Genomic DNA, 14,801 nt, shown 5'->3' on the forward strand with positions numbered 1-14,801 from the left:
GAGGGAATTCAATGGCTTGATTATTAATGTGAATGGTCTGAATGTGGACGTTGGATAAAGCTGCATTTTAAGAAGTACTAAATAAGTATTATGAGAGCACATGGTGTGCTTAGATGAAGCCAACATGATTTTAAGGCTAACAGATGAAAGAAGAGAAGCAGAATCAATGTCCCTGCTGTTTTAGGACTATTAGGGTAAATCTGTAGACCCAGTTATCTCAACTGTGAGCTCCACTGTGAAAAGTGAGTGAAAGTTCATAAAATGCCACAATAGCTTAGACCAACAAATGCTGATGGGGAAAAAGGTGCAAAAGAGAGACTGAATTCGTACAAACAAAAAGGCTGACTGGTATAACTCAAGTATTGTGTTCAGATCATGCCTGGTAAACAAGAAAAGTGTGGGACGGAAATTAGTGAACCAAAATTAGGGCTGGTCTACACTGGGGAGGGGGGAGGGTTGATCTAAGATACGCAACTTCAGCTACGCGAATAGCGTAGCTGAAGTCGAAGTATCTTAGATCGAATTACCTGGGGTCCACACGGCGCGGGATCGACAGCCGCAGCTCCCCCATCTACTGCGCTACCGCCACTCGCTCTGGTGGAGTTCCGGAGTTGATGGTGAGCGCGTTCGGGGATTGATATATCGCGTCTTAACAAGACGCGATATACTGATCCCGGATAAATCGATTGCTACCTGCCGATACGGCAGGTAGTGAAGACATACCCTTAGTGTGGTGGACAAAATAATGAGGGTATGGGCTAGTCCACCCATCACTCCTTTTTGGGGTCCTTAAAAGATTTTTCGAGGAAAATTGGAGGACATGAATGGAAGAGGGCAACGATTGCTGACTGAAAGGAGTGAGCTCTACCAATTTGGCTGCCATCTCCACTATCTCCTGGAACTCCAGAATCCACCATAACACTACTAGATATCCTAAAAGATGTCCAGATCAGATCGGGCCAAAGGGAGGAACCTAGACGACATCACCACCTCCACCGTCTCTGACTAAATCCCAACCACCATGTGGGAGTGAGACTTTGCCATCTACCCTCACCCCCATGTGTCCTTCCCCCCCTCCCCATTTTATTTCTTCTCATTTCTGTCCTCCTCCTTTGCCTTCTGTCTGATAAAAGTCTGGGTTAGCTGGCCAAGACTGGATATTTTGCAACACTGCAGTGAGCCTGTGACCAAAAGCGCAACTAAAAGCAGTGCCCTACACAGCCCGATGCTGGTATAAGTTTGCAAGGTCTTAAGAGTGGTTAATAAGATTGTGTTCTGGGCCTGTTTTTCCAGCAGTGAGGTGGCAAGTGAAGGTCTACACCAGCGTCAGAAGCTGCATTTTCTATCTTTGCTGTTCTTTTCACTCCTCTCTCATGTGTTTGTCTTGTTTGGACTTTTAACAGACTTTAACAATAGCTCCTGCCCATCTCCGCTAACTTCTTCTGTTTTTCCCCCAGTAGGACAGGTATTACTATTTTTGATACCACCTAAAAGATGGTCAAACAAGCTTCCCCCCCTCCCCTTCTAATGACTCTCTTGAGTTAAAGGGAACAAGGGATGTTGTTCATATGTCAAGGATTAAGTAAGGCTTTCATTTCAAAGACTTGAACTGTTTTTCCTTCTTTTTCTGTATCTTTATTAAAAGGTGAAAAGGATTCTTAATGGTGTGTTTGCCATGGTACAAAGCAGGTTGAAATCTGTGTATATCAACCCCTGAACTTTGTTTAAAACTGTCTAATGTTGGACAGTGTTATGTCTTTGGGACCATATATTCCAGTCCTGCAACTCGTAAATAAACCTGATGGCAAGGAGACTCAAAATTATTCTGGTCAGTTGTAGGACCGGCTGCCAGGTTTCCTCAAATCCATTTTAAAGAACAGAGGATGAAATTCCAGTCCCACTGAAGTCGATGAGAGTTTTGCTGTTGACTTGAGAGTGGCCCGTATCTCTCCCAAAGTGGCTTGAAATGTGTTTGAACTTTTTGAGGGGTGTTTTTGATATATATACTGTGACAGACCCAGACCAGTGGGGTACAGGAGTCTGGTAGAGTGCAAATATACTGGTCACTGGATGAGTAGTTTTTTGTTCCCTGAGTGACCAGAGCAGGGGCTGCACTAGAGTAATCAGGAACCTGCTAGAACCAGTTAAGGCAGGCAGGCTAATTAGGACACCTGGAGCCAATTAAGAAGAAGCTGCTAGAATCAATTAAGGCAGGCTAATCAGGGCACCTGGGTTTTAAAAGGAGCTCACTTCAGTTTGTGGTGTGAGTGTGAGGAGCTGGGAGCAAGAGGCGCAAGGAGCTGAGAGTGAGAGAGTGTGCTGTTGGAGGACTGAGGAGCACAAGCATTATCAGACACCAGGAGGAAGGTCCTGTGGTGAGAATAAGGAAGGTGTTTGGAGGAGGCCATGGGGAAGTAGCCCAGGGAGTTGTAGCTGTCATGCAGCTGTTACAGGAGGCACTATAGACAGCTGTAGTCCACAGGGCCCTGGGCTGGAACCCAGAGTAGAGGGCGGGCCCGGGTTCCCCCCAAACCTCCCAATTGACCTGGACTGTGGGTTCTACCAGAGGGGAAGGTCTCTGGCCTGTTCCCCAACCCACATGGTGAATCTCTGAGGCAAGAAAATCCGCCAATAAGCGCAGGACCCACCAAGATAGAGGAAGAACTTTGTCACAATACTTACTTATTTCTTTGCCAGTATCACACCGTCTGGAATCAGAGGGGTAGCTGTGTTAGTCTGGATCTGTAAAAAGCAACAAAGAGTCCTGTGGCACCTTTTAGACTAACAGATGTATTGGAGCATAAGCTTTTGTGGGTGAATACCCACTTCGTCAGACGCATGGGGTCTGGAGTGCTCAGGACTGTGAGTGCCTACCTCAGGGCAGATTGTCAGAAAACAGGGCAGACACCCCAAGCTGCTGGTGTGTTCTATAATTAGATTTCACCAAGCCGGTAAGAAGTATGGACTCCTGGATCACTATACCAGTCTTACCATGGAGTCAGACAGTCCTCTTAGACTGTCCAGTCTATCTTGCCACCCCGACAAACTGGACCTTGCAATAAAATGTTTACTTACACCAAAAGTCACATCATATTTAGGTTGCTTCCAGTCCCAAGAGACCAGTCACTTACCCCAGATCAAGTGGCACCTTAGATCTTACACCAGAGATAATACTGGTAGCCAATTCTACTAACTAAAGGTTTATTAGCTAAGGAAAGGAGAGGTTAAAGCAAGTAAAATACATGCACAAGTGAGTCACAGTTTGTAATTCCAAAGGGTGGCAGTGATGTACTAAACTGCCAGTTTCAGGGTACCATGATTGTCTCGGGGGGATCTCCACCGTGCATCTGGTGCACTTCCCTGTAAGAGTCCAAACAGTCCAGAGATGAAGGATCTTTTCTTGACTCCATACTTCAGAAAACAAGCCGACAGTGTCACTACCCAATTGGGCTTTTCCTTTGAGGACGGAGAGTGAGAAATGCCGTTTGAGTCTTTGACCTTCAATCTTCAACACAAAGACCACTTGCTTTGAAATGAGCTCTTTTCTGTTAGGGTTCTTCGTTTGCATTCTACAAGGCTTCTTTCTCCTTTGATGGGTTAGTTGGTTACAGGGGTATACACAATGTAAATGTTTGCTACAACATTATAATGGGATACAGATAAATGAAAACAATGCAAGTAACATCCCATTAGTTTTTGTGAAGTTTAAACACCAAATACAATCACCTTGATCTATACTAGTGCACAAGTGAATTGGCCTGGGGCTTTGAGATGAGCTGGCACCTGGTCTGCCAGTGTCACAACCAGTTCTGCAGAACAGATGAAATATCACCAGCAAGAAAGAAAAACAAGCCCCTGTTCAGCAAATCATCTAAGTACTTCCCCAATGAAGAATTTACTAGTCATCCTTCAACTAAGCACATAACCAAGTGTTTTGCCTACAATTGGGCTTAAGCACATGCTTAAATTCTTTGCTGACTCAGCCCATAGATAATACTGTTTTTAGGGACCAAACCTTTATGTATGACCCATGGAGCGGCGTGCTGTCCTACCATTCTCTCAGGGGCACATGCCTGTGTGCTGGTGCAGCTTATCTCTGAGGATATCTTATCCTTCACACTGCCCTTCCCCTTGCTGGATAATGTCTCACATGCATCCCAATAACAATCAACACAAACCCATCTGTCCTGGGCTCTCACTTTTTAATATTGAAATGATGGTTCAGCCCTTGTATGGGAAATTCTCAGGCTTCCACTGTGGGCAGGACTTCCTTCTGGGCCCCTTCTCCCCAAGTCATTCCATTCCCAAAGGCTTAACCCTTCCCCTTAGGTCCCCCAGGCAGAGGCAGACCCTGCTTTCCCCAGAAGAAAGCCCAGGGCCACCCAGAGGATTCAGGGGACCTGGGGCAAAGCGGGGGAGCTGCGGTGCTTGTACTTACCCGGTGGCGGTCTGGGTCTTCAGCGGCATTTCGGCGGTGGGGGGCCCTTCAGTCGCTCCACGTCTTCGGCGGCACTGAAGGGCCCCCCGCCACCGAAATGCCGCCGAAGACCCAGAGTGACTGAAGGGCCCCCCGCCACCGAAATGCCGCCGAAGACCCGGAGTGACTGAAGGGCCCCCCGCCACCGAAATGCCGCCGAAGACCCAGAGTGACTGAAGGGCCCCCCGCCACCGAAATGCCGCCGAAGACCCGGAGTGACTGAAGGGCCCCCCGCCACCGAAATGCTGCCGAAGACCTGGACCGCCGCCGGGCCAGGGCTCGCAGGGCCCCTGCAGGGCCTGAGGCCTGGGGCAAATTGCCCCACTTGCCTCCCCCCCCCCAATCCCCCGGGCGGCCCTGAGAAAGCCACTGTCAGCACCAGTACTTCCCTAGTTACAACAGAGTCTCCAGCACAGAGTCCTGCCTCTGCTGAGTTCAGGTCTGCTGAGTTCAGTTTGCTCTCGAGAGGAAAACTAACCAGGCAGGGACCTGAACCCCACAAAGTCACAAGCTCACCCTGTGACATGCTGCTAATATTTTCCCTTCAAATTAAAAAAAGAAACCACAAACCCATTTTCTGAGAGCCTGGGCAAAGTGTTCTGCTTATGAATGACAAATCGTTTGGCTTCATAAGGCTTTGCCTTCAAACTAATCCAGGCACTCGGAGTGGGGAAAGCCAGGATGTGCCTGGCTCTGATGGTATTTGCGGGAGTCTGCAGTGTTGTTGTTGTTAGCTGTGCTTTGGCATTGTGTATATGTATTCTGTTGTCAAATGCAAGTATTAGTCCATTGTGGGTCCAGTCCTGCAAACTCTCATCCACGTCAGTAGTAGCTTTCAGTAACTGGCTCTGCTTGTATCCAGAACATCTAATTAGACTATCTCGTTACATATTCCATCGATAGTACTTTAAAACTTTCAAATGTGATAAAGCAGCCTACAAAGAAGATGAGAGGTAGATTTGACTTCTTCCATTTCAGATTTAGTTCGTTTTCTTTCATGAATAGAACATAGCCCTATGCAAAATCTAAATTTGCTCTAGATTTTTCCATGGTGAGGAAAACCATCCACGGACTGGTTAGAAATGAGTCAGGAATATAATGTTCAAGGCCTTTCAGTTTCAAAAGTCGTTTTGTTTGCTTGGGATTTTTCATTTATACTATATAGACAATGTTTGAGTGGCCAGTGTTTTTGTTACATCTTTATTTGCATATTCAGTCATTTAAAATCTCTGTAGGTGAAGTGGCTACAGCAACAGGAAGTGAAACGACGAGTTAAGAGACATGTCCGGGGTGACCCTCATTTGATTCACTTCAATGACCCAATGTGGTCTAAAATGTGGTATATGGTGAGTATCTTCAGTAGTCTTCTTATTGCTAGCCAGGTACTTTTCTATGGTAGAGATATTTTACAGCAAAGTTACTTTTTAAAAAAATTGAAAATTATTCTTGATAGTGTAGCCCATTGACTTCTGTGTTTGTGTCAGTGAATGTGCTTTGTAGCTGTATTAATATATCCCAGGATGCAGAAGAATTTCGTCTTTAGAGGCAGTGTGGCCTAGTGATTGAGCATTGGACTGGGACTCAGGTGACCTGGGTTCTCTTCCTGGCTCTGCCACTGACCTGCTGGGTGACAGCTGGCAAGTTAGTTATCGCCCCGTGCCTCAGTTTCCCCATCTGTAACATGGGGATGATGATGATACTGACCTCCTTTGTAAAGTGCTTTGAGATCTGCTGATGGAAAGCATTATAGAAGAGCTGAGTATTATTGTTTATTGTAATTAGTTGTCTTTCGTCGTGATCATTTTATCACAGGTACAAAATTCTAAGGGCTGAAACTACCTGTATGCAGTAAGATCATTTTATTTTGGTTCATTGATTTGTGGTTGGTAGGGAAAGTCATTTAAAATAAAGGAGTTTGATAGAAATGCTACTTTATATTCATACAAAGTTGAAGATCCCCAAAGTGGAAGAACCAAAGAATATTAAGATTTCAGTTTCCCTCATTAACTTGTTTGGGGATTTCTTGATCTAGTCTGTACATTTAAAAGAACCTACAAATAGCTTGGTAAACTGTGGAATGTAAATGAATTTTCAGATTATTGGATTTGTTTGCACAGTATCATTCTTCAGCTGAATTGGGGATGCTTTGAACTCATTGGCACTTTTATAATTTGCCCTTTGCTATTTCTGCCCTCAGCACTGTGGAGAGAAAAACAATCACTGCAGGTCAGAAATGAATATTCCCGCAGCCTGGCAGAGAGGATATACTGGCAAAAATGTGGTGGTGACCATTCTTGATGATGGCATAGAGACGAGTCATCCCGATCTCGTACAAAACTATGTAAGTAAAAAAAAAATTTGTTTGCCGCTTCTCTGTAACCTTTTAGACTGGCATGTCAAATGGAAAATATGATGGGAAAATATGATCGTTTTTCAAGGAAAATGGGAGCAGAGACTTTTTTCCCCCAGTAAATTTGTTTCTGAAGAACTTAAGATCAGTCATCAACAGAATACACATAAAGATTGGAAAAAAAGCAAAACTTCAGATTTGAAACATGTTTGGAAACTCCATTCCCATTGGCCGGCTGACTAGGAGATGGTGGTGGGATATTTTTAAACCTTCGTCAGTCTCCTGTAGAGTAAAATCAGGCATCCTGTGGCCAAAGACAAAGATGATGTAAATGGCTTTGCCTAGCCGAGTTTGAAAAGAGATCAAGCAAAACATAAGACTTTCCATAGCTAATCTCTTTCCTGGCCCTGGGAAGTCTAGTACCTGAGTCAGCTGACTTTTTAACTGAAAGATCCTGATTGCCAAACACCCGACGCCCAAATCCTCACTAGGAACCTGATGGGCTTTGGATTGCATTCCATCTTGGCAACATGGACTGTATCACATTCCTCTCTAGCCTGATCATGACACATACTGGATGGAGGCAATACATTTAGTACAATTCTCCTGGTGCTCACCTGATCCCCATTTTACGGTGAAGACCCTGACTTGCCAGTCCCTGCTGACTCACTGCTAGCTCATTATTTGGATGACACAGGTGTGTGAGTGGAATGCCTCTCTCGGTTATAATCAGGAACCGAACCACTTTTAACCTGTCAAGCCAAGAGTCACTGGTTGATGTTTCTCCTGCAACAGTTGACCATGTTCTAATACATAAAACAGCACATGGTGTAGCATTCCTACAGGCCTGTAAGATGCTGACAGGGACCATGTCTGACAATCTGAGTCTTCTGTACCCAAAATCCTTTTCTTTTCGCTGCTTTAATAGCTTGGAAATGTCTTTGTTATGGGTGTGCCCTAAGAGTTAATGATTTTAGTGGCAGATCCCGGGTCCTTACTCTATTTTCCCTCATTCCCTATCAGGCAAACTCCCATGAGTGAAAAACGATGGACCGCACGATTCAGCTCACAGTGCAAAGCTCGTCGTTTTTAATGGATTAATTCTCCCTTTAATTTATTTTGAAGAGCTGTAAAAGAGCCTGGGCAGGTGCTTTCTAAACACTTAAAAATAATATAAAGAAGGGCCCACACCCAGCAAACGCACAGGCGTGTTCCATTGGCTCACACGCAATTGCACACTAAGGAAAAAGAAGTTCCTTGTAAATTTCAGTGAGCCCTTTTAAGCAGTTTCTCCTCTGGGCTTGCAAACTCCGGCTCCCAGTCTGAGGCGTAGGCTGGGTTTAATAATGAATGCCAATAGCCTTTGTTAGTCTTAAGCAAATACTGGAGAATTAAATTAGAAGGGCCAGGTTATTGCATAGGTCATCTCCCCAGCCCCAGCCCCTGGAGTGCTCGATTAGTGCTAATGTAGCATCTTACCCGGCTCACAGGCTTTTCATTTAAGCATTTCATTTTATTTGTAGAGTGAACACTTTATAGCCTCCCGGAAGGGCATAGTTGGAAAAGCAGAAAATATTGAACCACTTTCTTGTCAATGGTGAGACAAAGCTTATAACCTGAGGGAAAGGGCATTCTGCAGTGATTGAGCCTGGCATCCCAGTTATGCCTGAACTACCGCTGAACGATGAGATGTCTCTGTCTATCAGATCCCAGCAACGAGTGCAGCTCCGTTTACCTTACTTCTCCCCTCCAAAGCAGCAACGTCTTCCCAAGTTAATGTTATGGTTGCTTATTAAATGCAAATTCCAAGGGGAGCCATGCCTTGCTTGGGTGATCTCTTCCTGGTACACTTGCTGTGTTAATTCCTTGTTTCTCTAAGTGGGCTTTAGGTCCGGTCTGTGCTCGCTAACCAAAGTGACATGTTTTTAGGATCCTCAGGCAAGCTATGATGTCAATGACAATGACTGTGATCCAAGTCCACGCTACGATGCCAGCAACGAGAATAAGTATGTTGCATTCCTTATAATGCGCCTAGCCCTTAAATTGTGTGGTACTTGCCAAGCACTTCACAGACATTTAAACGCCTAATTCTTACAGTTGCTTCCTCCCAGAAGGGCGGGTTAATAGTACAGGGAAGCATTAGTATTATTGGGATTTCATAGATGGGGAAGGCGAGGCAAGAGAGGGTGACTCCTGCAAAGGTACTGGTCAGAGCTAGGATTAGAACTCAGGAGTTCCTGGCTCCCATCCTGTGCGTCGTCCATTAAACCAATATGTGCACTACCGTCCAACATGATAAATGTGACACAACAGTGACACTCTGTAAATCATTTTAGTAGGCTATGAATATTTAAAAGTAGAATTACTTGAGTTGGGGTCTAGCTTATTTCATCTTGCACATGGTCTCTGGTTAGGGTGACCAGATGTCCCTATTTTACAGGGACAGTCCCAATATTTGGGGCTTTTTCTGCTATAGGCGCCTATTACCCCCCACCCCACCCTGATTTTTCACACTTGCTGTCTGGTCACCCTATCTCCAGTGGCCCCCCCTAGGCCTAAACCTTTCCTTCTTGATGAAGGGAACCCCACAGCCCTCCTTCTGGGGCTTGTACTGCTGTTCTCCCTGGTCCCTTCGATCCACCCTTCACCAGTTCCGCTCTGGCTGGCAGCAAAGTCTGTCACAAACAGAACTCAATGGTGTCTTTCCCCTGGTAGTTTACCCCAGTTTTAAACTAGGCCCCACCCATCTCCTCCTTCCCAAGGGGTCTCAGACCCTCCTGTGATTCAGCCATCACTCCTAGGCATTACCTGGCTGGAGCTCAGCCTTCTGGCTCTGGCTTCCAAACTCCCCTGGTGTCAGGGACTTCCCTGCAGGAGCCTTTCTCGCTCTCTGCAGTTTCCTGAGCTTCCTCTCTCTGTTTCTTGTTCCTCTCTGGCTCTTTATAAGGTAACACCTGTCCTCTATCAGGCCCCACAAAGGCTGTGAATGAGACACAGGTGAGCTGGAGCAGTTCCCTCTCCAAGGGGGAAGACGTGTGACATGTAGGCATCAGTTTAATGTTGCCCACTGTCTTCAGATAACAACACACTGTCCTTCCTTGCCCACTTCTTAAGAACATGGGATGTGCCCGACTGGATCAGGCCCCTGGGCCATCTAGTCCAGAGTCCTGTTTCTGAAGAAGGTGTTAGAACTCTCTAATAGGGAGATGTTGGATCATCTGCCTCCTTCATACTGACCTCTAATAAAGATTTGCTTAAACCCTGAAGCCTGAGATTTAATATCCCTTCCAAAATTCTTATTGTTAATTAGGATGAGTCTGGAAATTCTTGATAGCCATGTAAATGTCCAACCCCTTCCTGAATCTTGTCAGATTCTTGGCCTCAGCTACTTCCTGTGGCAGTGAGTTCCACAGTTTAATTATGAGTTTTGTGAAAAAGTATTTCCTTTTATTGGTTTTGAATTTGACCCCTTTTTATTGATTGCCCCCTTGTTCTTGCGTTTTGAGACTGGGAGAACAGAAGTTTACCATCCCTAGACCATTCATTATTTTATATATTTTTATCAAGTCCCCTCTTATTTGTCCCCTTTCTAAATCCCTTCCAGCTCTGCAATATCCTTTTTTGAGACAAGGTGGCAGGTATCTTGGTGAGGCCACAGCACTGATTATATAAAATCACACACTTTTTTTTATAGCAATTGTCCATGCTCTGTCAGCTCAACTCCCCGCCCCATCCCGCACTCCTTATTTGAATGTAATTCTGTCCTCCTAATGTGGCGTATACACATCTGCGACCATACAGCATAGCTCTCTTCATGTAAACACCAGTTGCCAAGTAACTTTCTATCAAACAAATGCCAATAGACTTTTCATGCCCGGTGTCCCAAAATGTCTTTCTAAAATGAACAGCTCTACCATTTAAGACAAATGAGTCTATTCTCCGCCCTGTGCACAGTGGGCCACATACAGGGGGAATCTTCTAAAGGCCAATTTGTGAACAGAGAGGGGGGTGAATGTTCAGGGGTTTAATGTTCATGTGACTTCTGCTGCTGCTAACGGGAGTCGTGTGGCGGAGTCCTTGAACAGCTGACTGGAAATGTGTCCTCTAGTCTAAAAGGACTAACCAAAAACTCTTTTTAAGGATCACCATCTGTGAATTCCCTTAATGATGCCAAGCCTCTAAGCACGTTTTCAATTTAGTGGATTAGATGTCAAAACGTTGTCACACTTTTTCAACCTAAATTAAAGTGGGACTTCCACATGGCGGCACATTTGAAAAGGAAACATTAATACAAAAAAGCAATTTACTTGGCCCCTAATTACCTCTATTCCCCTGGCCATTATTATTTTTTTTTTTTTTTTAATAAAAAGCTTCCGCACTCTCGAGTCAGTTTCGTCTGCTGCGGAAGTCTTCAGCCTGGGTTTATGAGCTCACCCAAGGAGGGATGGAGATGTCGCAGATGGAGCATTATGACATCACTGTAGAATGAGAGAGGGGGACATGATGGGATACAACATTGCAAATAGCTTAAGCAGCAACGTGACTGTTAGCAATGGCGTCATGGTGCTGGGTGTCACATACAATACATACACACGCTTGGTCCACATGTGTGTGTGACTGTGCTGTCAATTATTTACATGGAAATGTAGCCTGACTGTAAATTCTCTTTTCAGACATGGCACCCGCTGTGCTGGACAAGTTGCAGCTAAAGCAAACAACTCTAATTGTATCGTGGGCATCGCCTATAATGCAAGAATAGGAGGTAAGGCTGAAGCTAAGCTGTGGCTTTCTCACTGTGTGTGGTTTGCTACTTATACACCTTTATTTCCTGGACCTATAGTTCTGCCGGTCTGGACTGGTGGGTTGTGATTTCTTGAACTGAGATTGACAGGGGGCCAGTGAGGCTTTGAAGCAGTGACCTGGTCTGGAACTGCTAAAGCCTTAAATCTTTATTGTCGTGGCGCCCTTATGTCCTTGATTGAGAATGATCCTGAAGCGCCCCCCTGCCCCCGACAGTGGAGCCGTATTTCTGTGAAGAGGTTGGGGACCTGCTGAATTGGGGGGGATAGCTCAGTGGTTTGAGCATTGGCCTGCTAAACCCAGGGTTGTGAGTTCAATCCTTGAGGGGGCCACTTGGGGATCTGGGGTAAAATCAGTACTTGGTCCTGCTAGTGAAGGCAGGGGGCTGGACTTGATGGCCTTTCAGGATCCCTTTCAGTTCTAGGAAATGGGATATCTCCTTTAATAATTATTATTATATAATTCCGCTCTTGAGGACATGGCTGACAATGTGCCCTCTGCATCTTGTAGATCCTTGGTTTGGACAAATCACAGGTGGCTACAGCTGGTTGGAACCCCTTCCTCAAGATGTGTCGGTTTCATCAGGAAGGGGTTCTTTGTGGTTTGTTTGTTTGTTTTTTAGCGAGAGATTTCTCACACTCGCTAGCCAGGTGAGTAGGGCACTGGCCTGGCATGTGAGAAACCCAGTTCAAATGCCCGCCCTACCTGATTCAGAGTGATCTGGGACGAAAAGCTCTGGTCTGAATCAGTCAGAGCTGGGATTTGAACCTGGCTTGGCTACATTCCAGGCGGGGCCCCAGTCCGCAGGATGAATGGGAGCACACACCCCGATCCAAAAGTGGGCACTAGGACATGACTCCCTGTCCCCAGAAACTTCCCAAAGGTTTTGGGATTGTTCCAGCGTGGAACGAAAACAAATGTCAAAACTTCCGAAGTTGCTGCCAAACAGAATTGTCGTCCTGCAGCCAGCTATACCAGTGGCCCCTTCTCATTGGTAGTCGGCTGCGCCAGCTTCAACGAGGGAAGCTGCAACACCCCAGTTCGGCTCAATATTCACATCAGAGATTAATGCTCCACTTGTAATCATTCAGAGGGGCTAATCAGGGCTGCTTGGATGTTTGCCTTCCAACTGGAACTGACCGGGGAAGTCAAAAGAACAGGGTTAGGTCTTCGTTTGGTAAAGGACCGGTTTGGGAGTTTGTAGGAGCAGCTCCATGCTTTTTCCCTGTATGATCCTCCTGGATTTTTTTCCATATTTAAAAATAAAATTGAGCCAACATGTGATTTTACAAAGGATTGCATCGTTTACAGAACCTGTCCTAAATGGAACAAACAAAGCTTGCATAGGCTTTTGGGAATGTATTCAATCAAGTCAGACCCTGTCTGAAAATTCCTGCCAATGTTTTCACTTCTTCTTGCATCTAAATCCTGGAATCTAGGATTCAGAATAGTCTGTCTCGCTGCATGGTTCAGTCCCTGGGCTCTTTGTAATTTGCCTTGGTAGCAATAGATTTTACTGGCAAGGCTATTATAAAATACTGTTCTCAGGGGCTGCTGTGTGCAAGCCGCTTGCCACTTTCCATTATGTAAGTGCAACTTGTGGAGCAGGGAATTGGATGCGGTTTTCTCACAGCTGTGCGATCCCACTTCGCTGCCCTCCACTCGGCTGCTGGAACTGCACGCCAGGGAGAGGCCTGGATGCAGATTGGCAGGTGAGCGCCTTTCCAGCATTGCACCGTCTTCCAGCTGTTTAGGAGTTGGCAATGCTGCTAGCAGGCAGCAGCACTTCGTTAGTGACTGAGTGGAAATGCTGCCTCTGAGAAGGATGGCTGAGCTTGCTGGGAACATGAGAATGGGGCTGCGCTGGCTGGGAGAGGATTTTTGGGATGCTTCCAAAGGAAACGTAGGGTAGGATGTGAGTAGAAGGGGGGAACACCTCCTTTATTCCTGTTGGGTTTCTTTCCCCTGTCCTGACTTTCCTACCCCTTTTCCTTCCTATGTACCCGCATTGTCCTCCTTTCTTTCCTATTCTCTACAGCCTCATTCTGGCTCCTTTCTCTTTTCCCTCTTGTGCCCGCCTCACCTATCTCTTTAGGCAGAGGACGCATAGCCTTTGGCCCAACGTGCAGTGGGGCTGAAGTGGTGTTGGGACATCTGTGGTCCCTTGATTATAGAGAAGCCTAAGTCTGATTTAGTTGGGGATTGGTTGATTTAGTTGGTGTTGGTCCTGCCATGAGCTAGATGACCTCCTGAGGTCCCTTCCAACCCTGATATTTTATGATTCTATGTTCCTATGAAGTCAGCAGGAGACCATGCACTTTCTGGAGCTAGATAGAGGTCTGGTTCACCTTGTGTCAACCACACGTGTCCCCTTTCCAATACATCCTTCTCAAATCTCCCTTAAAGGAAACTGCTCTTCTCTTCTGTAACCCTTCTGCCCATCAGAGTTGGCTGCAACAAGGGCCGGGTTCAGTATCTAGGGGTTCTGTTTCAATAACACAATGCAAAACCGGCTCGAGCCCCTACCCAGTGACCTGGGACAATTACATACCACCCCCCTGGGCGCCTCTAAGACGCAATACTTCCCCTCTTGCAAGCACAGAGACTGAGTGTAGCAAAAGCCTTTTAATAAAGGAGGAAAACAATGTGGCATTATGCTGGGGAAACACCACAAACAGGATTCATAACACAAACTATGAGCAAAAGACCCACCCCCAAGTAAGTTTGGCAGTGTCCTTTTCCCCTCAGGGTCTTAAATCCAGCAACCCAACAGTCACCCACACCCACAGTTTCTGTACTTGGTCAGTACAGCCCCCAGAGTTCAGAAGCTTATCTGCAGAGTTTACCTCCCAGCCTGGGTGGAAGTGGGGAGATACGGGGGGCATCTTACATGCTCCGCAGCTCGGGTTGACGGCCGATTGCCACGCCTCTCCACGGGGCTCTGCTGCAGTCTTCACCGCCAGCTGCACCTCTCCGCCAGCCGCCCTGCTATCCACTCCTCTCCGCTAGCCGCTCCTCTCTGCTAGCCATCCTGCTAGCACCCAACTTGTCTTCCCTAAACACAGCTCTCAGTGATTTCTGCTCTTAGTAACTTCAGCTCTTTAGTGATTTCATCTCTTGGTGATGTCAGCTGTTAGTAGGGGGCCTCAGTGCTGGCGCACTCAGAACCACTAG

The 14,801-nt window shown here is 46.2% G+C and overlaps 1 protein-coding gene across 3 annotated transcripts in view; it reads left to right on the top strand.

Moving 5' to 3' along the window:
* PCSK6 (proprotein convertase subtilisin/kexin type 6) overlaps positions 1 to 14,801 on the top strand; it is a 139,961-nt gene that overhangs the window by 52,074 nt on the left and 73,086 nt on the right. For all 3 annotated transcript variants that reach the window (XM_054042656.1, XM_054042654.1, XM_054042655.1), the window contains 4 exons: positions 5,713 to 5,823; positions 6,675 to 6,818; positions 8,757 to 8,833; positions 11,501 to 11,589. In XM_054042656.1, the coding sequence (XP_053898631.1) occupies positions 5,713 to 5,823; positions 6,675 to 6,818; positions 8,757 to 8,833; positions 11,501 to 11,589 (421 nt within the window). The remainder of the gene's footprint in view (positions 1 to 5,712; positions 5,824 to 6,674; positions 6,819 to 8,756; positions 8,834 to 11,500; positions 11,590 to 14,801) is intronic.

This window comes from Malaclemys terrapin, chromosome 10, assembly GCF_027887155.1.
Source record: "Malaclemys terrapin pileata isolate rMalTer1 chromosome 10, rMalTer1.hap1, whole genome shotgun sequence".
NCBI lineage: Eukaryota > Metazoa > Chordata > Testudines > Emydidae > Malaclemys > Malaclemys terrapin.